Source organism: Centruroides sculpturatus, unplaced genomic scaffold, assembly GCF_000671375.1.
Source record: "Centruroides sculpturatus isolate CEXI.00-Female unplaced genomic scaffold, Cexi_2.0 scaffold37, whole genome shotgun sequence".
Lineage (NCBI taxonomy): Eukaryota > Metazoa > Arthropoda > Arachnida > Scorpiones > Buthidae > Centruroides > Centruroides sculpturatus.
In genome coordinates this window covers 145,745-172,001 of record NW_019384346.1, presented here as the reverse complement: position 1 = coordinate 172,001, position 26,257 = coordinate 145,745, and the positions used below count along the sequence as shown (strand labels likewise).

Sequence of the window (26,257 nt, the reverse complement as noted above, 5' to 3'; positions counted from 1 at the left end):
TTCAAATCCCAATTTTTATTAAAGTAATTGAATTCTACAGTGCACAAATAAGTCATAAATGGAATATATTAATTTCAAGAAATAAATTTATACATTCATTATATATTTTTATATTTACATATTTCTTAAGATTTCATTTATGCAGAAACACAAACAATGCATTAAACCTTCCCTATATAGAACTTATTTTAAATCATTATCATCCATATTTGGAAGAATTTTCAATGTACAAATAAGCATTTATTTCTAAAGCAATTTTACATATAGTTTACACATTTATTTATATATATATATATATATATTATATATTTTTAATATGACATTTACAAATCAATTATGTACAAAATAGATATATTACATTACAAACCTTTTTATTTTTCATTTTTCCCCAGATAAAATTGTACATTTATATGCTGGTTGGTGGTGAAGGTTTGTTGTAATATTTACAATTGCATTCTATAAAATGCACAGCAAAGGCAATAAATTTGTTGAGCTCATCCACGTGTACTGTCTTATATCCATGACTGAGAAATGCAAAATTTAGGCATTATCTCAAGAGAATCAAGCAGTGCTGATGACTAAACTGAAAGGAATTCCTTTCAAACATTCACTTTATAAAATATTAGTGCCATATTGTTTTAAATGCCTTTTTTTATGCTAATAGTAGTTATTAATACTAATTCTGGCTTATTTCACTTCACATATAGGTTTGTAGACTAGAAGAACTAGTTTCATCAATTCCATTAATAAACTCTGAAAAAACTTAGAAAGTTTTTGCTATAAGAATTTACTCATATTTTCATTGTTCCCTATTTAAAATTTAAATGCCTAGTGACTGTTATAAATAAAATATGAATTTTAATAGAAAGTAAACACATAGTTTAAGCAGTTATGTATTTATTCATATTACAATAAGAACTACCATTGTAATAAATAACTTCTTAAAATATAATATGATTACATTAAATAGCTTAAAAAGATATGAAAATAAAGGTACCTTATGCAAGATATTTCTCAATTCAAAAAAAAAAACCCTCCAATTAAAAGTTAGATTTATTGTAGAATTTTAATATAACAGAAAAATTTTAAAATTCTTTCTTATTTTGTCAAATATATTTATATACAGTTTTAAATTGCACAATTTATAGACCAAATAAATGCCAAAAGATTTGGTTAATGTTATTTACATTTGCCAAATCTTTTTCAATAATAATAAAAAGATCTTAAAAATACTTTTTTCATATGATTCTGATATAAGATAGGCAGTCATGTGATGCAGTTGCTCAGTAAAAGATGGAAAGATGAAAGTCTGTTATATTTTCCACATCTTTAAACTATTCCATGCGGACCATAAAAATAATTAATGAACGCCAGTCTCAGGAGGTGGTGGATTACGTGGACCCTAAAATTATTATTGTAATATGAATTCTTATTAATATAAAATCATTCTAAAAAATAGTATCTTAAAGAAATGTTAATGTTGCTCACCAAAATAACTACTTAGCTATTTGTAAGTGATCAATGGAAATTATTGGATTATATGTTTAAAAATACACACTTTTTTATTTATGTTAATTAGACTGGAAGGGTAATTGGTTCAAAATGCATTTCTAATTCATCATCTGCTAGCAGTGGCATGTGGTGACATTTGATGCTAGGGAAGCTGTGCGAGCCCTTGGATAGAATCATTGGAAACATACGATATTTTAGTGTGTAGCATCCACAGGCTAAACCATGTGAGGTTGGTACTCTGTAAAGCACATGCGTGAATGCATATAATCTGGCTGATTTATACGATTCAAATATTTTCACCATAGAAGCTATCCCATATTCGACAATACAGTGCTTCCATTGGGAATATACACATATGAATTTATAATTGAATATACAATAGCAATCTTATCATTGTTTTTCATATGTAGTATAGAAATTTGTAATAACACACATAATGCAGTTATAATAAAATATTATTTTTAATTAATTCAAAGTATGTTAAAATATGAAAATAATCACACAATATGTATTTATATTTTAGAAAACACAAGGGAAGTGGTGCTTCCATAGCTTCCATGGACAGCACGCCACTGTCTGATAAGCAATTATCTTTGCTTAACACTAATATTAACTCTATATTTATTACAAGCAGATGCTAAGAAAACAAATTGAAAGGTGAAAAATAAAGTTAGAACACAATTATTATCTATTTAAACTAAAATCTGCAGTTATTAAAATTATTTAACTTTATTTTGTTGGTATTTATGCAACTGTTCATGACATCACTTGTGATGTTGACTTGAAACCTCTCTATATACAAAGTATATGGAAATTTAACATTCTTGGACATATTTGCTGAATTGGAGATTTTCTTTTTATCTAGAGATGAATTTGAAGGTAATTTATATTTAGAGGTTTATTTCTAAGGACAATTCTTTCTATATATTATAAAATCTTTTATTGTAAATTAATAAAATCCAAAACCAAAAATAAAATTTTCAGTTTTGAATTTCATTAATTTACAATGAAAATTTTTTATAACATTTCCTTTTAACCAATAGCAGTCAGTTAAAAGGAAAAACAATATGCAGGAGACTGTAATCAAGGTTGCCAATGGATGGATGGCCAACCTGTTAAGGTGTCAGCCAACTACTCTGGGAATCGGGAATGAAATAGAAATTAGTATAATGCCATAATAGCTGGACAGTAATATACAGATGGGTCACTAAACAATTTACTTTCAGTGCTTCAGTGGTGAACCACAGAACTAATATTTGAGAATGTAGTTTGTACAAAGGTAAAAAGTACACATGGACCCACCATCTATCAAACTACACTGCATTTTTGTTGCCATCTTGTTTCAATAGTTACTTTATTACTTCAACAGTTCTTATAAGTTCATCACAGATAAGAGAAAGTTTTAATTTGTAATAAAACTTAAAATGATACTAAGTTGTTCAGAAAAGAATAACAAACATGATTTAGAAAAATAAATGAATTTGATATAATTTACAATGTCACATTTACTGCTTCCTGGCTCAACACTGTCTATGCAGCTTTACAGCTTATAAAAGTTAAATTAACATTGTCATCTATAGGACTGACCACTGTATATTTCTAATGTGATAATAGCAATCAATGTTTAAAAAAAAACAAAGTTGCTTCAAATCCCAATTTTTATTAAAGTAATTGAATTCTACAGTGCACAAATAAGTCATAAATGGAATATATTAATTTCAAGAAATAAATTTATACATTCATTATATATTTTTATATTTACATATTTCTTAAGATTTCATTTATGCAGAAACACAAACAATGCATTAAACCTTCCCTATATAGAACTTATTTTAAATCATTATCATCCATATTTGGAAGAATTTTCAATGTACAAATAAGCATTTATTTCTAAAGCAATTTTACATATAGTTTACACATTTATTTATATATATATATATATATATTATATATTTTTAATATGACATTTACAAATCAATTATGTACAAAATAGATATATTACATTACAAACCTTTTTATTTTTCATTTTTCCCCAGATAAAATTGTACATTTATATGCTGGTTGGTGGTGAAGGTTTGTTGTAATATTTACAATTGCATTCTATAAAATGCACAGCAAAGGCAATAAATTTGTTGAGCTCATCCACGTGTACTGTCTTATATCCATGACTGAGAAATGCAAAATTTAGGCATTATCTCAAGAGAATCAAGCAGTGCTGATGACTAAACTGAAAGGAATTCCTTTCAAACATTCACTTTATAAAATATTAGTGCCATATTGTTTTAAATGCCTTTTTTTATGCTAATAGTAGTTATTAATACTAATTCTGGCTTATTTCACTTCACATATAGGTTTGTAGACTAGAAGAACTAGTTTCATCAATTCCATTAATAAACTCTGAAAAAACTTAGAAAGTTTTTGCTATAAGAATTTACTCATATTTTCATTGTTCCCTATTTAAAATTTAAATGCCTAGTGACTGTTATAAATAAAATATGAATTTTAATAGAAAGTAAACACATAGTTTAAGCAGTTATGTATTTATTCATATTACAATAAGAACTACCATTGTAATAAATAACTTCTTAAAATATAATATGATTACATTAAATAGCTTAAAAAGATATGAAAATAAAGGTACCTTATGCAAGATATTTCTCAATTAAAAAAAAAAACCCTCCAATTAAAAGTTAGATTTATTGTAGAATTTTAATATAACAGAAAAATTTTAAAATTNACAGGTCGCTGCACTACTACGAATTTTTCATTGCTTGTTCTGTGACAAAACTGAATTTTGGTCTTTTAAATTGAAATACCTAAATAAGGGGGACTGAAATTTTCCTCCGCCCCAGGCGGCTGACACCCACGGTACGTCACTACTTGAAACAAAAGTTTTTCACTTATTTACTACATTAATAGTGACAATTTACTCTGTAAATATAAAATATAGAAAATAAAAACTGTAGGAAATGAACTATAAAATAAATAGCATATAAATTGATTAAACAGCAAAAATATCTAAAACAAACAAAAAACAAAATTGATTTACTAAAAATAATGAATGTGAAAATTTCAAAAAACTGTTTTTACAAAGTCTGTTTCAATTTGTGTAAATACAAAGCATTCTTTTTTACATAAATTTATTTAAAGTAATAATTTATAGAACTTATTTCTGTAATTGCTTTTGAATATGAATTTATCATTCTATAAAATTTTGATGAAACATAACAATAAATCTGTCTCAAATATGATTGCCAGATGGTTTCACAAAAATACCAGATATGCATGATTTCTGTTGGAAGAGGAGTTGCAGATGCATAAACATCAAACTTTTCTAGTTTAAAAGTGGCCATCTGGACATCCTAGCTTCATTAATTTTGAGGCCCAACAAAGGTTAACTTGACTAAATCATACAGCATTTGTTTAAAAATAAAACTAGTTATTACATGTATATATATATATATATATACATTTATATGTATGTATGTATGTATGTATATATATATATATATATCTAGCTAAAGAATATTTCATTAAAATACACAGAAAAATATATGTAAAATATAGATAAAATTAAATACAGATTATGTAGCATTCTAAGAACATTTAGGTAGCATATTACTTACTAAATTGAAATTTTCAATTCAAATATGGGCATTGACCAACTCTACTTTTTTGAAGTCATTAATTATCAATTTTTAAATGGTGAATAATGAGACTAAAAATCCAATTATAAAACTGAAGAACCACATTAAATATACTTGTTTCAATATTGAAAATTAACCCGAACTTCTCACAATAAAAAGCTTATATACAGTATTATGATTGCAATCTTGTTATGCAAATCTTAAAAACATAATTATGATCATCATATTACTTAGACATTTTTTTGATGTGGTATAATTATTGTTCTTTCCTAATTCTTACAAAATCTGCATATAAACAAACCTTGCCTTATAAAACACTTGATATCATTGCACTCAAAACTGTAGTTAAAATTTTCTCACTATTTTATACAGTGTGAAACCATTAACGTATCATACAGAATGTTGAGACATATGTAATGACTGATGATTTATTTTTATATACACTATATGATCTATTATTTGCATGAATACTGTTGTATTTTTATGATAGATCAAAAATAATGTAATGAAAACTGTCCAAAATGGAAAAATTCTTTGGAACAGAATGATTTTCTATGTTAAACTATAAGGCAGAAATCTGTCCAACCCAAAAAAGAAGAGATTTTTTGATAAAAAGAATATAACTAAACCTAAGATTCCACTTGTATACAATGACAAGGGAGACATATGGACCACAGTTTTTGTTACTATTGGGCTTTGAGGAAATTAACAAGGGTAGAATTGAATACTTTCAAGAATCAAGCTCTTGAGAAAAAGCAATGAATGTAATTCATGAAAACAATCAGAATAAGGTAACATGGTTCTGCCAAATTGTCTTGTACAAAATAGTTAGTAACTATCTAGTACAGAGCATTCTAGAATAAGTTGATTTTACATGTCGATAATTACAGAGACTGAAGTTAGTGATTGATTAAAGTATTAAAATTTTTCAATTAACCAGATCACAGAATAACTTGGTTTTATATTACTGTCATGGATCATGCTAATTAAAAAAACATATTGATATTTGGCAATACTTTTTATTAAAGTGGCAATAAAAATATAATACTGGCAATAAAAACTAATCCACTTATTTAATATTCAGTGTGAAATTAAATCACAAACTATGCTTCAGGAAAAACAGCAGAATGTCAAGCTCCTGTGTGATAGGAATCCCATGCACCACAAATTCAGTAATTTCATAATGTGACATGACAAGTTTGGATAGGAAAGCAGGAAGTGACACTGAGAACAAAGGCAATTTTTCATGCAATGCCACCTAGCATTTCCAGATTGGGGATTTTTTCCACTTATATCTTTGTACAGTAGTCTAAAAGAATAAAAATTTTGACATGACAGAAAATATGAAATACTGTTTAAGCATTGTGATCAAATGTGTTATTTGGGATTATTCATTAAACAATTATTCAAAAATGATTCCTATTTATAAGTGACAGCTTAACATGTTACTTATGTTTTCCAAACTCCAAACTGATAAGTTTACCAGCACCTGCATTAATTAGTAAGTAAAACTGGTAGTGATAAGTAATTTGAAATGGTGAAAAAATTTAAAACTGGCAAAATGGTTAGTGATTTTTTAAAAATTTTCCAGAGCAACCCATACTGTAATGCAATTATAGTTTCAAAAGTAAGCAGGCAGTTTTTAGTACTTGAACTGTCTTGTTCACTGTTGTGTGAGCTCATAAAGATAACATCTGAGAAGTGTTCAAATATCTAAAACATGTTCTTGAAAATAACAGATTTTTTGCAATCAAATAGTTTTCAATTCTTACATTCAGAGATTCCATGTTTAGTTGGAATCACTTTGGATTAATTTGAATGAAACAAAGTAATAAAAAGATTTTAAATATGTGATTTTACTATAAAAATGAATTTAACTGTGTGACATTTATCTGAGGTAATTTATAGATTAAAAAAAAAAACTACAATCTATTCAAAATGAAAACCTGCCAAACTGGAAAAAATATTTGGCACCATGCAATTCTGATTTACATGAGTTTTATTATAGTGTATAATAAAACTATTTATTATACACTATAATAATTAGATATTAATTAATATTTTAAATATATAATTAGTNTATTATAAATGTTTGACTTATAATAAGAACTAGTTATACTTGAAACAAGCAAACAAAAATATGAAAATTCCTACAATTACAATTTATATGAAAATTTTTAGCAATTTTATTATTACAATGAGCAAATATAATTTATGCATATTCATAAAATTTAAATATAAACTGTTATAGCTTGTAATATCTTATAATATTCCTATATCAGTAATTTTAGATGTTTATAGACAACTTTATTACAACATATTTGCAACGTTGTTACTATAACTGTTTTTCAACTGTCATCTGAAATATAAAATGAATGTAAGAAAATCTGTTTGAATCAAATAGATTCAAATCAAGAATTGAAATATGCATCTCTGTGTACTTGAGTTTGTATTATCCTGAAAATTGTATTTTACACAAATAAAAATCTTTTAATTATCAATGATCTATGATGATAAAATTTTTTTGCTGTTTTTCAATATTTGCCAACAGTTTTTTTTTATTAACCATTTGTTTGCATATCACTGTTTCTATTTCTTGACTATATATATCAGTAATTTGATTACATTTATTTAAAAAAATTAATTCTTATAAAATTTTAAAAACTTTGTACATTCTGAAATATTTAAATTTTATATTTGTTTTGTAGATTACATACAGCAATATGTTTTTAAACATTATGACTTACTTTCACAAGAAAAAAATCACATAGGCCTACTGTATATATTTAGTTTCAATGATGCTTTAGTCATATGTTTTATGATCAATATATAATTTTAAACATTTTAAAGAATTTCATTTTTAGCACTTCCTATTAAACTTTTAACAAACTTTCAACTGTTACAATTAATTTTAATTAATCTGTTGTTTTAATATTTAACATGTGTTAACCAAATTTTTAAAAATGCTCTATTCCATGTATAAATTGAGCAATTGTATCAGAAATGAAAACATATGAAAAATGAGAACATATCATTAATGTAATTTTGATAAATGATCTGTTGTAGAATAAACTCCAATTTATATAAAAATTCTAAATACAATTTGCATTAGCTTTAATATTATATTAGAGTAGAAAAAATTAATTATTAAAAACTATCTAATATTTAAATAACCTTGCACTTATTAAAGATAATCCACAAAAAAGTCAGCTGTTTTTTTTTCCTTTATTTTTTTGTTTGATTTGTTAATTATGTAATTGTGTAGATTAAATTAACAATATATGAAAAGTTATTTGAAACTGATAAATATTTTAGATGATTTGTTTACTTTATAATATATAAGCATATACAAAATATGAAAAAATACTGATATAAATTTAACTATACTAAGTGTAAAATTAACTTCAGAATAAACAAGTATTTCTGCTTCTATACACTGAAAGGAAAAAAAAATTGATGATTCTGATAAAAAGTGTAAAAATTCAGCATATTTTATACCAGATTAATGCAAACAGATCATTTATTTAAAATATCTTATATATTTATAATTATTATTATTTAATTAAATTTTCTAGAATTGTAAGATAAATTATAACATTTTTAAAAACTTGACTAAGTTTTAAAAAATGTTATAATGCTTTATAAGTTACACAATTTTATTTTTAGTAATAATTATGAAACTTGTGTCTAGAGCAATTAATTCTACTACTTCTATTACATAAAAAAGAAAGCAAATAATTAGAGCAATGTCTTACAATCTGGATTCTGATCAGTTCCTTTTATGACGAATATATCCAGATATAGAAAACTTTTTTGACTCACACAAGCGTTATTCGAAAATATAATCGTTACAGAAGAAAATAATCAAATATGAATAATAAAAATTAATTGATAAAATATAAAATAATAAAGATTGATTACTTAAATGGAATAACTTTAAGCCTAAATAAAAAAACTCACTTTGATAAAGAAACTTGGTAATATCTAATATAAATATCAATCTATCTTCTAATCTCCTAATATCTTTTGTTTACTTTTGAGCAAAGTAACGTTTAATAACAGAAGGAACCTCTCTAACACATCCAAACAAACAGTCTATTTTCAAGTACACGTCAACCTTAGATAATTCTATATCTACGTCATGCGTAGGTTTTTCGAAGCGCCCTCTTATATTTTTTTATCTTGTTCTAATTTTAGATTATTAATAATTTAAAGTTAGTTCCGTATCAATGATGCTTTTTAAATCAGTTTGTATATTATGTAATTATGTACTATATTATCTAATTATATATATGTTTTTATGTTGAATATCTACAGAATATTAAGCAGAATTAAAATAATGAAAAATTATTATTTAAAAAAAACAGTTTTAACTTTTTATAAATCACTTCGTTCATTTGAAGTACAGTATAGTTAGATTCAATTTAAACATTGTATTTTTTAATATTGGAATTATTTTCCAATCTCTAACTGTTAAAGACAATATTAAATTTTAAAGAAATGTACAGTACTTGATGTTGACTTTTTTAAAAACTTTTTCCGCCTTGTGGTTGCAACTCAAAAACGTCTCTCACCACCCGGCCGCTAACAATGGGCGGCCGGGTGGTGAGAGACGGGGNTGGCATAAGGTTTCTGTATAAGTGGCAAGTCAATATCATGATCCACGGCATGCTCTACTAAGTATTTTCAAGATGTGAGAGATTTTTTGAGATGTTGATGATGTCTCTGTCAATGCATCCTCATTTTTTCTTTTTTTTATTTTGAAAATTTTCTACAAAGAACAATTAATTTTGGAATTAATGATGTGTTGTTCTCCTCTTAAAATTTGAAAATGATCAATATGGCACAAAATATTAAAGACAAAATCAGACAAAATGCTATTTCTGCAATCATTTATATATATATATATATATATATAATTCATACCTGATTAGAAGGTTTCGTATCGCCTCTATTTTTCAAAGATTTTGGTCGAAGAAAATACAATGCCAATGCCAGTACCATCCATCCCATGAGAAAAAGCAAAAAGTTAAAATCTCCACTGTGTGGTTGTACATTCTGAGGTCCTGGAACTAACAAAGACCTTCCATTAAAATTTATTAACTCTAAATAAATACTAAATGTTCAATTATACACCATAATAAATCATAAATAAACAAAAAGTGATATTCTGTAAGATGTATTTCAAATACATGATCTTATGGATTCAAATAAAACAAGCATACTATTATAAAGAAAAAGAAACACAAACATTTGCATTAAGAGCATTAAAAGTGTTATTACATTATCATGAAGCAAAAATAATGCAAAAAGCAACAAAATTACATTTTCACCTTCCAATATGATTATTATTACAACAAAAGTTTTATAAAATTCATAAAAATCAAATTTTTTTAAAAAATAATTGGCCAAATACACATTGATCTGATAATATTACACACACTACACACCATATTATAAATTTATACAATTATCAATCACATGCAATGACTATCTTAATTATTGATAATATTAATGTAATTAATAGAATGTATTTATAATTATAATATGTATATACTGTATTTTTTCAGGTTTTAATATCTCTAAAAATAGGGTTCATCTTAGATTCAATGGCTTTTTAGATTTGTTGTAATAGATCATAATTAGCAGTCTCTAGTGCCATGCATCCTATTTCTCTATCACTAATTCCATTCCATTATTTTAATGATTTTATTAGACCAATATTCATAATAGCAAATATTTAAGATGCCAACTTAGCTCAATCTCATTAGTCTATTACATTAACATCATAAGTACTTGGATGAATATCCTAGAAAAAGTTGTGAAGAACTCTCAAGTAGTGTAGTTTAATTCACTGAAACCAAAACAAAATTTCAGGAATGTGACTACAACAATATTACCTTCAAGAAATGTTCATTTTAAATGATTTAAATGACACTGAGGACAACTGCAAGATGTGAACATCAAATCTAGTGTTAATTTAGAACATAACATAGAAAATGAAGAGGTTCCAATTTTGTTACCAGTAAAGACAAAGATATATAACTTAATTTATAATTTATTTTACTTGCAATACATACTGAATAAATTTATGTCAACAGAATCAGCTCTGATGACAAAAATTTGTCTCTAGTTGTCTATTAAAAAGCTCTCACAAGTGAGCTTGTAGAAATTAAGGTGCATCTTAGATTCAACAGCATGTTACATTTGAGTATATACAATAATTATGTGAAGTTCATTTATACATTCATTTTTGATATTAATATCTATTAAAAACATTGCATATTATGCTATATTTAATTTTTTCAAAAACTTGATGACTTTAAATAAAAATACTTACATTCCTGAAAGCATTCATTATCAGTACAATAACCCTGAGAATTGCGAAGCTGTAAAAATTTAATAGACTATTTATTAAAATTCAAAAAGATATTAATTAATATTTTAAATATATAATTAATGCTTTAGTTATCAAGATTATATAAAACTATACTGTTGATTACAAAACATTTATCATAAACTAATGAATTTTTCTATACTATCCAGATACATTAAATAGTTAAATAAAGTATTTAAAGTATCTTATATAAACACATCTATATTTTACAAATACTGTTTAATATGTTTCAACTTGATGCCAAAAATAAATTGAATTTGTGATACAAGATATCAATCAATAAAAACAAGCTTGGGCCAAACTCCAGAACTTGAACTCCTAAATCCTATCATCATCTACAACAAATATATTCTTTAGAGTCCAATGAGAGATGGAAATTGAATAATCAAATTTCTTCAAAGCACATTTCATTTATGAAAATTTTGAATTTCATGCTAGTAAAGACAGGAAGCAGATAGCAACTCAGTTCTCAATAATTTTTTTTTTGTTTTGTTTCAGCAGTGTTATGTCTATGGTAACCATAATTATACAATTTAGTGATTTTAATCAGAAAATTTTAGTTTACTTTTTATGAGCTTATTCTTAATAGGTCATTATAGTAGGTACAATATATTCTTTATTTTTATTGTTGTTATGTTTTTATGCAGTAGTACTACTAATATAAAAGCCATTGTCTGCATGTGTATGTGTGTGAACTCCTTATAACACCTGCAATTTTAGTTCAATCCAGATAAATTTTGGTTATATTCGTTTTATGTTCTGACGTAAAGTATATGCTACTTATTTTGTGGAAATATTAGCTATAGAATAAACATTTTATCAATTTCAGATTGGTAATTGCATTTATGTTGCAGTAACATCAGTAACCACATGATTTTCATCATGCTTGACGAGGAAATTTCCCTTTTTTTAAATATTTTGGCAAATAGCATGTTTTAAACTTACTTCATTAAATTTAAACTTTAAAAAATTATAGCTGTATCATGTCACTTCTAAAACAAATTAATTAAAAAAAAAAAAAAAAAAAATCTTTCCATACTGACCACAAGACTTTCTATTATCCAATCGAAAGTAACAATCTAATAGACCATTATTTAAAAAGTGTTATCGCTAAGCTAATTAACATACATACAATTCATCTTTGTTTTATCAGTGTAGAATTAAAAAGACCAGGGGAAAGGGTAAGAGTAAAATAGGTCAGGTAAACTGTGGATCTAAAAAATAAGAACAACCGAGACTCCTGAAGGTCATGAAGTTCGATTTGAGCAACATTGAGTAAGTATGGCTTTGTCAAGAACTGCAGAAACAGCATCTAAATGTAAGCTCAACTTGAAGCTCTTGTCAATTCTTCAATCTCTACTTTCTCAAAAAATATTCCATCATGCTTGACGAGAGAATTTCTAGTTTTAATATAAAATATGTAGTATTATTATATTTTTATTGTTGTCAAGCAAAGAATGAATAGCACTTGAGGACTTGGTATCACCATTATGCAATTAGTATGAAACAAGGAAGGAGTGACAAGAAGAACATATCAATATATTCCAATATTCTAAAACAATAATGAAACTTCATTACAATCTTCAATAGTTTATTAAAAGATCATTATGCTTATAAGTCTCTACTCTAAAAACCTCTAATCTATACTAATATTATAAAGAGGTAATGTTTGTAAGTTTGTATGTAGCGGGTAATCTCCGAAACTACTCATCCGATTTCAAAAATTCTTTCATCAATATTTAGAATGGAACTTCAGGGAAAACATAGGCTGTATATTATTCTGTTAAACATTCATATAAATTAAAACATATCATCTAGGGTTAAGGCTTTTTTGTCCAACAGATGGCGCTACAAGTACGACGACCTAAGTTTGCTTTTCTGTGAGGATGAACTAAAGCAGATCATCATCTATCNAACAGCTGGAAATTTCTATTAAACAGTAAAAAATTTAAGAGTTATATTTTATTAGCAATATATCTCTTACATTTAAGTTGCTGTATGTTAATATTACTAATGTTTGTTTTACGACTAAGTTTCCAAATGTTATGAAAATTTAAGCAAACAACTTATGCAAAAGTTTTTTTCATAAATTAACATTAATCATATCTCCTTTGTTACAAATGTTCATGAAATTTTTTTGATACTAAACAGATAAAGATGTATAACTAATTGAAAAAATTATATGATAACCAAATTAAAATTTTTTAAATTTTATATTTAGTCTGTTTTTACTTTCACATTCTAAATATATATTCCTAAAGCATATATTATGTAAATTTAAAAGGTATTTGTATTTTAATATCAAAATATTAATATTTAATTATTAATACTAAATTGTGAACTTCATATTGAGAAATCCAATTTTATATATTTTGTTTCAATAAAATTCTTTTTTTCACAGACAATGAAGTGACCTTAATTGCATTAGAACTAGTCATGATAGATGTAAACTTCTATACCACTGGATTAGTTATCCTCACAATGATGCTCTTTTACAATCTTTAGAATGTCCTCAGACATATATTTCCAATGAAAGATACTTATTTCTAACACAAGAAGCTTTTTTCTTGTTTACAAGACTTATATAGATATAATTCTCTTCATACTCTGCCTTCCTAGTTGACTGGATTTATTTCTGTTTTGTCTTAATATCCTATTCTATGTATCAAAATCTTATTACTTTTTAATTAATTAATTTTGTTGTTTCTCTACCTTTTATTAGATTATATAGCATACAATAAATAATAAAATATAAATAAGATTTTTAAAATTAACATTATATTTATTTGCTACTATGAGAACAAACTCATAACAAGCAAGAAAATACTTCAACTAATATATCTGAATGAACAATAACTAATCAAAATGAAACTGCTAAAAAAGAATTCATATTTTCTTCCTTGGAAAAACATTTCAGAATTTAAATTCTCATTAAAACAGTGGCCATTAATCAACTCCATAATATTCTGTACTATTTTCATTTTTCGATAAATAAAAATAGCCAAGTACAATTTATAAAACAAATACAATAGAATCCATTTATTGTAATCACTTTGATATTTGCCTATACTGATGACAAAAACAAATTGATAACATCAGTCTAATTAAACAAGATTATAATTAGTGGAAATTCTGGTTTAATTGATTCTGACATTAAATGGATTGCTAAAACAATTAAAAAATGTATAACTTGAAGACTTTAATAATTAAAATCATTAACATACATGTCTTGAAATATGCTAACTAAATGAACAAAACAGAATTTCAGAATTCTAATAGTTGGCCTGACCACATGATCTACATATCGTTACCATATAAGGAAACAAATTTTTTTTGCATATAATTGCTGAGTGATCAACTTTCAAATCAATGTCATTAGATATTATTGACAGAAAAAATTAAATAGAAAATAATTTCAATAAGTTTATTTTATCATTTATAATTATTATTAACAAATTATACAATAATAATAATAATAAAAGAGAACAAAACAATATGATAAATAAATGTTTGATTCATCAGCTATTTTGTATTTTCAACACAAGATTTAGGAGTTTCTATCAGTATTCTGTTTCAATTATTTTATAATTACATCTATAATAATGCTAATGAAAATATATATTAAAAACATTGTTCTTATGTTTTATTTTCTTTCTGTGGTACCATAACTGCATTTATTTTCTAAACTGCTTACAGGTAAGTGTCATGCTTTCAATGGCAATGTCAAAAGTGTGGGATATATGGTGATATGGGTTATGCAACAGTTTTACTTCTGTTCTAGCAATTTTCTACAGGGTATCTATCACTGTGGTATCTACAAAAAATTACAGTAATACATAAATTTGATTAAATAATACAAAATACAATTTATGAAACTTGAGCTATCAAATGAATTAATATCAGACAGCATCACTTAATTTTCTTAAGTGATTATTTTTCTGAATTTTGAAATACTTTTGTACAGTTTTTTCTTATCTAACATTTTAAAATTTTTACTAGCTATTTTCTTGTCCTTATTTTCACTTATAATACTTAAAATTTTATTTTATTTTTTATCATCATCTTCAAATCTTCTTAACAAATTTTTTTACATCTTATAAATTTTGGTTTTTAATATATAAACTTTAAACAACAACAACACATTAATAAAGATTTTACATTTGCTTCCATAAATGCTTTTAAATGAAAATTTTTAGCAATTTTATTATTACAATGAGCAAATATAATTTATGCATATTCATAAAATTTAAATATAAACTGTTATAGCTTGTAATATCTTATAATATTCCTATATCAGTAATTTTAGATGTTTATAGACAACTTTATTACAACATATTTGCAACGTTGTTACTATAACTGTTTTTCAACTGTCATCTGAAATATAAAATGAATGTAAGAAAATCTGTTTGAATCAAATAGATTCAAATCAAGAATTGAAATATGCATCTCTGTGTACTTGAGTTTGTATTATCCTGAAAATTGTATTTTACACAGATAAAAATCTTTTAATTATCAATGATCTATGATGATAAAATTTTTTTGCTGTTTTTCAATATTTGCCAACAGTTTTTTTTTATTAACCATTTGTTTGCATATCACTGTTTCTATTTCTTGACTATATATATCAGTAATTTGATTACATTTATTTAAAAAAATTAATTCTTATAAAATTTTAAAAACTTTGTACATTCTGAAATATTTAAATTTTATATTTGTTTTGTAGATTACATACAGCAATATGTTTTTAAACATTATGACTTACTTTCACAAGAAAAAAATCACATAGGCCTACTGTATATATTTAGTTTCAATGATGCTTTAGTCATATGTTTTATGATCAATATATAATTTTAAACATTTTAAAGAATTTCATTTTTAGCACTTCCTATTAAACTTTTAACAAACTTTCAACTGTTACAATTAATTTTAATTAATCTGTTGTTTTAATATTTAACATGTGTTAACCAAATTTTTAAAAATGCTCTATTCCATGTATAAATTGAGCAATTGTATCAGAAATGAAAACATATGAAAAATGAGAACATATCATTAATGTAATTTTGATAAATGATCTGTTGTAGAATAAACTCCAATTTATATAAAAATTCTAAATACAATTTGCATTAGCTTTAATATTATATTAGAGTAGAAAAAATTAATTATTAAAAACTTTATCTAATATTTAAATAACCTTGCACTTATTAAAGATAATCCACAAAAAAGTCAGCTGTTTTTTTTTTCCTTTATTTTTTTGTTTGATTTGTTAATTATGTAATTGTGTAGATTAAATTAACAATATATGAAAAGTTATTTGAAACTGATAAATATTTTAGATGATTTGTTTACTTTATAATATATAAGCATATACAAAATATGAAAAAATACTGATATAAATTTAACTATACTAAGTGTAAAATTAACTTCAGAATAAACAAGTATTTCTGCTTCTATACACTGAAAGGAAAAAAAAATTGATGATTCTGATAAAAAGTGTAAAAATTCAGCATATTTTATACCAGATTAATGCAAACAGATCATTTATTTAAAATATCTTATATATTTATAATTATTATTATTTAATTAAATTTTCTAGAATTGTAAGATAAATTATAACATTTTTAAAAACTTGACTAAGTTTTAAAAAATGTTATAATGCTTTATAAGTTACACAATTTTATTTTTAGTAATAATTATGAAACTTGTGTCTAGAGCAATTAATTCTACTACTTCTATTACATAAAAAAGAAAGCAAATAATTAGAGCAATGTCTTACAATCTGGATTCTGATCAGTTCCTTTTATGACGAATATATCCAGATATAGAAAACTTTTTTGACTCACACAAGCGTTATTCGAAAATATAATCGTTACAGAAGAAAATAATCAAATATGAATAATAAAAATTAATTGATAAAATATAAAATAATAAAGATTGATTACTTAAATGGAATAACTTTAAGCCTAAATAAAAAAACTCACTTTGATAAAGAAACTTGGTAATATCTAATATAAATATCAATCTATCTTCTAATCTCCTAATATCTTTTGTTTACTTTTGAGCAAAGTAACGTTTAATAACAGAAGGAACCTCTCTAACACATCCAAACAAACAGTCTATTTTCAAGTACACGTCAACCTTAGATAATTCTATATCTACGTCATGCGTAGGTTTTTCGAAGCGCCCTCTTATATTTTTTTATCTTGTTCTAATTTTAGATTATTAATAATTTAAAGTTAGTTCCGTATCAATGATGCTTTTTAAATCAGTTTGTATATTATGTAATTATGTACTATATTATCTAATTATATATATGTTTTTATGTTGAATATCTACAGAATATTAAGCAGAATTAAAATAATGAAAAATTATTATTTAAAAAAAACAGTTTTAACTTTTTATAAATCACTTCGTTCATTTGAAGTACAGTATAGTTAGATTCAATTTAAACATTGTATTTTTTAATATTGGAATTATTTTCCAATCTCTAACTGTTAAAGACAATATTAAATTTTAAAGAAATGTACAGTACTTGATGTTGACTTTTTTAAAAACTTTTTCCGCCTTGTGGTTGCAACTCAAAAACGTCTCTCACCACCCGGCCGCTAACAATGGGCGGCCGGGTGGTGAGAGACGGGGTCCGATATGTCCGGAACGGATCAACCCGAAAAATTCCTGGGGTTTTTTGACCCGTACGGATTCTATCCTGGGTCCCAGAAAGGACGGCTATCACGTTAAATGAAAACTATTTGAAAACGATGTTGATTACTGTCAAAAAATGTAAACAGTTAAAAGTAGAAAATAAAATCAAAAATTTTAAAAATAAATATCTATAATATTTTCCATAATAAGAATGAATCCGAAGCACTGGATATTGAAAATGCCGGCGAGAAGAGGAATGATAAAATAAAATTCCCCGGGCCCAGATGTGAGGCTTCGGAAGTGGACCGGGGCTACACATACAGAAAAATTAAATTTTGTTTTCTCGTGTAAAAAGAAAAATAATAATTATTATATTTTGATTAAGGGGAGAAATAGAAATTTCATGTCTATAAAAGGACACATCTGAAGAAATTTCTTAGAAAAATGTACTTCTCAAATTAAGACAATAGAATAATGTAAGTCCAAAGATCGAACATCTTTGGGGATCGAATTGACAGTCGGTGTTGACTCATCCCGCGATCTGGATTCTGATCTGGTTACCTTTCGTAACGAGTGAGGACCAATTGGAAAGCGGAGGTAAGTCAGAACCGACCTATCGGAATGATCGATTTGCACCGAAAAAATAGATATAAAAATACGAATTTGGCGGATAGGAGGGGCTTCTCTCTTGTGCTTTTGAATCTGGTACTCCTGCCTTGAAAGGATTGTTCTTGTTGCGGACTAAGTATTCTCTTCGAGCTTCCTAGCTACGCCGACTCCTGCGAAAACATCGAAGAACTTTCCTTTTTGGACCTTCGTCATCCGGAAAAAGGGACCCAAAAGATTTGGCTTCCGCCACTCGTTAAAAGTGTATTATTGTTTTAATCCTTTTACTGTCAGATACTTCGTTCTTGCGTAAGCTTACTACGGTGGCTCAAGACTTTTCAAAACGATGAAGACGAGAATTGAGGTGAATCTGCGAAGTTGTGGGATCAGTGAAACGCGGTTAGGAGGAACGGTCAGAAAACCTCGTGATCTTAAGAAGCGGGTTTATATAGAATTTGTCTGCGGACCAAACAGTTTAATTGGTCCCGAATCCTCTCTCCTTTCCGATTGGTTCCTTTTTTGTATCCAGATAGAACCAGATCCGATCTGGCTCAAGAAGGCCTAGCTGCGCTGTTAACATTAACCCGACACAGCATCTCGATCTCTGACAACGAGATGTTTGAACAGTGGCGTAGCGTGGGTGTCAGCCGCCTGGGGCGGAGGAAAATTTCTCCGCCCCCTTATTTAGGTATCTGAATTTAAAAGACTAAAATTCAGTTTTGTCACAGAACAAGCAATGAAAAATTCGGTGGTAGTGCAGCGACCTGTTTAAAATAACTCTATTGGATATTAGTGGTGTATATGAACGCGAATGAATCGTACAAGAAAAAAAAAGTCAACAGGTTTCGCAGTAATTCCTCTGACGAAAAAGTTACTAGTTCACCCCGCGAGGCAATTCCCGGACTGTCCGGATGATAGCACTATCGTAGGCGCGATGCAAGTATAGATTAGGATGTTTCAAATTTTTACAAGATATTATTATTATTATTTATTGTGAAATTTTGCCGCCCTTGCTGTCCCCACTAAGGTACGCCACTTATCATCACTATTACGGTTTAAGTTTTTGTAATAATTGTTTCGTTCAGTACTTCTATAAATAAAAATCGAGAAATTTACGTGTAAGTGTAAAATCTTAATAAAAGTGAATAATAATAAGCAATTCTTAGCTCTCTGGCACTATTTAATTTACTACTACTCTCCTGGTTTAGAGTAATAAAGCTTCTTTCAATTCGAAACCCCTTCTTGATACGTGACTTATTTTTTTGCCAATAAGTGTAGGGGAAATACGTACAAAATGATATAGGCAACATAATTCAAATTTGGCGGTATCAATTGCGCAACTGACCACGACACTATGTTATCCGAGCGGCTTTTACTAACCTGTCAAAATGTGAACGCACTCCTCTCATTCGCCCGAGTGTCACGGCCGACGACAAGAAATGATACGTTAAGAGTGTTTTTTCCTTGCAACAAGTTTTTTGTATAGATGGTAAGTTTTTCACTATTTTATCTATTGTGTAGCATTTATTTCAACCCTCAAGAATTTGTTGTTGCACCTAAATAACTTTTTCCATTAAAAATATCATCTTTGTATTTATTTTATAATTTTGTTTTTTTTATAACGTGCAAGGGACAAAAAGACATACATAGGCAACGGACATAATGACATACCTGTCATTTATCCATGAGAGCTTAGTCAAGGAACTTACCTTAATCTCTTAACGTTTTATTAATTATAAAAAATGGCTTCCAAAAAAAATCTTTCATTATTGTTTAAAAGAAATTTTAGTATAAAACTTTATTTCCTTTCTTACATATTATTTACAAACTTATCACGTGACTCAACAAACCTCTTTAGTTTTAACTTCTACTCCTAATATGAATGCAATTAAATCAAAAATTGAGTCCAAAGCTCCACCAGAGAAAAGGAGACGAAACATTACTAAAAAGTTACTTGAAGAAGAAAATTTTCCTGATAACTCTCATGCTGATGAAGAAGACTGTCCATGCATATATTGCAATGATTTTTTTCCCGATCTAAGCCTGGAGATGACTGGTTACGGTGCTTAAATTGTTTCCGTTGGGATCACGCTTCTTGCGCTGATGTTTCTAAAAGAGCCAAGCGTTTCATTTGTGGCTTTGTCAGTAATTTTATAGTTTTTACGTGTATGTCATTTTGTCCTTAAGTAATGTGTCATTTTGTCCATAGTATATGGACAAAATGGATTTTGGATGATCTCAATTAAACTAACAATATTTTTTTTCTATTATTTTAATANCATTTGTGGCTTTGTCAGTAATTTTATAGTTTTTACGTGTATGTCATTTTGTACTTACGTAATGTGTCATTTTGTCCATAGTATATGGACAAAATGGATTTTGGATGATCTCAATTAAACTAACAATATTTTTTTTCTATTATTTTAATATTGTAAATGTTTAGTGTATTTCATAGGTAAAGAACCAAAGATGATTGGTGTAGAATATGACAGTGCTGTGATTTACCAATAAAGACTTATGAACCTAAAATAAAACCGTATGTCATTTTGTACGTATTTCCCCTACTATATATCAATACATCAAATGTATTCAATAAGCATAAATGAATTTTATTAGATTTGATCATGTTTAATTTATTGTTTATTTTGTCACTAAAATAGGATAAACATGTTTTTTAAATTGTATAAAAATGAGCAGCAGCATTACAAATGAATTATAGTTTATTAAGTAGTTTGACACTCTTATAATATATACGTCTAAACATTTACAATCATTTGAATTTATATAAAAGTATTCAGTAACGGATTACTGAATACTTTTATACAGTCTAGGCCAGGGATGGCCAACAGTTTTTGCCCCTGGGCTGAATTGGAAAGAGAACTTTTTCCATGGGCCGAAGATTTTGAGGTGATGCGAGATCTCATTGTAGTTTCACCCTGTAGAGACTGAATTGTAGATAGAGATTACAGATACATTATTCACATTATCATGCTTTATCAATATTCTATGCTGTACTTATGAGATTTGTAATGGAGGGTTAACTCTAAATGCACAGTGAGTTGTTGATTTTTTTAGGCGTCAGAATTTTTCATCAAGCTATTCGGACTTCAATACCTAATATTGAAAGATTGATCATGGGCCACATAAATTCATTAGATGGGCTGGATCTGGCCCGCAGGCTGTGTTGGCTATGCCTGGTCTAGGCTCTAGGCGCAATTTTGTTATAAAGCCCTTTATGTTAAAGTTGTTAAAGTTTTTTTTTTATGTTAAAAAGAAAAAAAATCCTTAAACAGTAAGTTTTTTCTTTGTAATATACAGTTTTTAAATGTCCACTAAACTTTTAGAGGCATATCTTTTTGCAATGTAATTTTTGGGACCACTCGAAATAATGGGCGGCCTTGGTGAGCGCCTATTCAGTAATCCGCCACTAGAAAAATTTCCATTGGAAGTTTCATGAAAAAACCATCAGCACTCTAAACTGTGGCCATGATGATCGAGATGAGAATCGTAAACCATTAAGAGAATTCTGATAAGTATTGTACCGCAAAAATTTGATTACAGTACTTACTTGGTAAGCAGATTTTCTTCAAATCTCTGAAACATCTATATTACTAAATGCAGTATAAATCAGATCTAACTTTTTCAACTGGATGACGTAAAATAAAAATTTTGTATAAATTCAGTTGTTTGGTCTAATCGTTATCACTAAAAGTCCAGTTATTATACAAATAAAAGATTTGGAAATAAATTTTCAATATAAGGCATCTATTATAAATGTTTGACTTATAATAAGAACTAGTTATACTTGAAACAAGCAAACAAAAATATGAAAATTCCTACAATTACAATTTATATGAAAATTTTTACAAGATATTTGTCTTTAAATCAAAAGGTAGCGGTATTAGAATAGGAATAAAAAAATATTTTTGAGTTTATTATAAAAAAAAAAAATACATAGAAAAGACTAAAATGTCTTGTTTTTTTCCACGTGGAATCACCAGAAACAAGTTTTCCATTGCAGAGATAACCTTTTATCAGTGGCTACACCTCTGCAAAAAATATGCAAAAAGTTTAAAAAGTTCACAGTGATTTGACATGGTGAAAAACAAGACATTTTAGTCTTTTCTACATATTTTTTTTTTAATATGTAATTCATCAGCCATTTTTAAAAGAATTTTTGAGTTTGTGTGCCAAAGTAAGCATATTTTACAAGATATCAATACTTTAAAAAAAATTTACCCATGCCAAAGTTTTGATTTTGAAACTTATTTTTAGAGATACAGAATGACTATACTTCTTAAATTTATTCTCACTAGTGATAAATCAAAATTAAAAGCTGAAATTTATTTAAATTGAAATTAAATCATGTAATCTTTATCATTTCTAAGACATTTACTTGATCAGAATGACTTTGTTGAAATGATTTTAGAGTATTTCATATTGAAGAATTAAATTGCTATAATTATTGTAGTATTCTATCACTTATAATTGATGATTATTATTCTAATTATAATACAACAAAAAATAAGTGAAAATGCATGACATTGCATTCCAAGAAAATTCATCTTACAAATCATCCCTCTGCTAGTACTGTATATGCCCTCAACAAGAGTATACATTTTAATAATCAGACAGAAGGCAGATTTGAGTCTGAACTGAACTCAAATTTTCATGAATATGTGATCTGAATATACCAAATATATATACAGTACTTAGATATATCATATCCTTTGCCATCCCATTACAAGCTGGCTAAATCTATGATGGAAATGTAAAAGCCTTAGTGTTGAGAGATAATTAATACAATATGCCTCCAGAAGTATACTAGACAAATTTACTGTATTCAAATTTAGAAATTTGGCTGATTAGTCCATTTTCTGAATATTCTCTCTATTAATCTAAACTTTATGTATACAAGTATGATTGTCCATAAAACAAAAATAGGATACAACAGTATTTTCAAAATCTTACATAAGGATAAGATTCTCATATTAGTCACAATAAAATTGAAAGTGCCATCTACAAGTGGTGTGGCATGTGCCCTTTCAATAAAATATAAATCCAGACTGAGACTTCTTCACCACAATATCATCTTTTCTAATTTTGGAGTAAAAGTTAGTCTGTCTGCACAAAAAGGTACCTTGTAAGATAGCTTTTGTACAATAAAAATTATTATTATTGTAGGAAGCATGGCTTATGTCAAATCTCTGAAGCATGAAATATTTTAATGTTTTTAAAAAAACTAAATATTAGTGAATTTTAGCACTATCAGAACATGTATAGTTTGTATGTGATTAATTAATATTATTTTTCATTAATATTGAAATACCATACCATAAATACCATAGGTTTAATATTGAATTATATTGAAATTTAAAAAATTTTTCTAAATAACACATTTCTTTGGGTATGTAATTAAAATTAAAATTTGAAAATTGGATTAATAACAGTTTTAATTAGAATGAAATAATTAAAGTACACAATAAAATAATTATACAATATTAGATTATATCCTGTTATGTGTCTTGAATATTCTTATTTGTGAAAATGAGGATTCTCATTTGATATCCCATTCTTTGGGAGTGCCTTCCTCATATATACTATCCTTTATTTTCTCCAGTTAAAAACATTGAGAGTAAGTCTATAAATTGATTACTATCTTTAATTGTCAAAAGAACACAGATTCATTTTTCTGCATTAATTCAAATGAAATTTTCTGTAAAAGTGATTAGGCAGAATGCAAAATGTCCTTATATAAAGATCACATTAATCATTCAATATAAAATTTGTATTAAAACATCTGTCCTTGTGACAATGATTGTAAAGAAAGTTATATACTGTTGAACCTATCTATCTCAAACATGTTTATCTCAAAATTTATTTTTTCCCTTTCATTTTCAACCTATATTCAATATATTTTCCATGTTTATCTCAAATAATTTTCTCCCAAAATCCCTTAACTCAAATTATGGACTGAAGTATCAATTACAAATTCAAAAAGCTCAGTGATTATATTTTGATAGCATAAACATTATTTGAAAAACATCTCTTGCAATACAGTACATAGTTGCAATTAATGCTGCTTTTCTCTGATTGGCTATAAGTTTGGCTTGCATCTTATTGGTTGAAGAAAGTCAAGAATCCAAAACTATTGACAAACAATTTGTTAAAATATGTCAAAAATGTTTTATTTATACTTAATACAGGTATCTACTGTACTTGATATTATTTTGGTAAAATACCAGACCTCTAATCAAACCTATTACTATTTACTATGCAGAAACCTCTATATCTCAAAATCTGTCTATCTCAAGTTTTTCCTCTCATTCCCATGAGATCTGAAGTAGACAGGTTCAACTGTAGTTATAAACTTTAAGTGCTGAAAATAATAATAGACACAAAAATTAGTGTTGTAATGAATAGTATATTTGGCGTCAGGCCGAATACCGAATATTCGGCCAGGAGCGTGGCCGAATAGCCGAATATTTGGCCAAACTATTCGGCTCGATTATCGCACGTACGAAAATTGGCGTGCAAACCGCATTATGGCAAGGACCCCGCTCTCTATTGGCCCGCTGTCATTACGCTTCGCCAATCATGTTAATTCTTGACAGTTGAAGCGGACAGACAAGAGCGTCATGGCAGTATGTGATAAGTGATGATATGAAATGTGGATAACAATGAAATGTCCTACACATGTAAATAACGAAGAAAGAACAGAGAAGGACTGCGAAGTGAAAATGTGAAAATAAATATAAAATTTAGTCGATAACATAATCGAACGAGTCGAATCAGCTTATTGCCGCAAAATTCGCGGCCGTCAATGCCAAACAATTGTTGTCATAGACTTCGGAAAGCTAAATACTTGTAACAAAAGTCACTTAGCGTGCACGGGCGAAAGCCTGGGGCCATTCGAGCTATCAAGCTGTCTCGAATCTGTGAAATCTTAACTGTGACTTATATCGACGTCCTATCTGTCTCTTTTCTCCGTTATCACCAGGCTATGAGTCACGTAATTGTAAAATGGGAAATCTACGACGGAAAAGTGACAAATTGAAAGTATCGTGAGCGCGTATTGTGATGTATGCACAGGCATACATGGATTAGAGCGATAGAGGAAAGAGAAAGGGAAGAGCAAAGACGAGCGCTTAAAAAGAAGAATAGGCAGGGTCAGACCCTCAGATGTGCGAGGATTCTCCAACGATAGACGTGTACATGTGCTGATCTTTGTAATTATAAATTGTAAATACATGTGACTAATATTATTTTCTTTTTTATTTTGTGCATGTTACAAGTTATAAATAAATATAAACAAACAACACTAACTCTATAACATTAACTCTAAATACCAAAATGATTAATTTACTGTGTTTTTGTTGTTTATAACTCCTGTTTTTAGGTATTCGGTATTCGGCCGAATAGTGATTAAATATTCGGTATTCGGCCGAATAGTGAA

The 26,257-nt window shown here is 27.1% G+C and overlaps 1 protein-coding gene across 1 annotated transcript; it reads right to left on the bottom strand.

The window, feature by feature from the left end:
* LOC111636048 (small integral membrane protein 14-like) lies at positions 1–20,741 on the bottom strand. Its single transcript, XM_023381208.1, has 4 exons — positions 20,652–20,741; positions 11,500–11,548; positions 10,086–10,231; positions 1–1,402 (listed from the first exon to the last, which is right to left on the bottom strand). The coding sequence occupies exons 1-4, from the start codon at positions 20,739–20,741 to the stop codon at positions 1,361–1,363; spliced, it is 327 nt and encodes a 108-aa protein (XP_023236976.1). The 3' UTR covers positions 1–1,360.
* Positions 20,742–26,257: the final 5,516 nt, after the last annotated feature.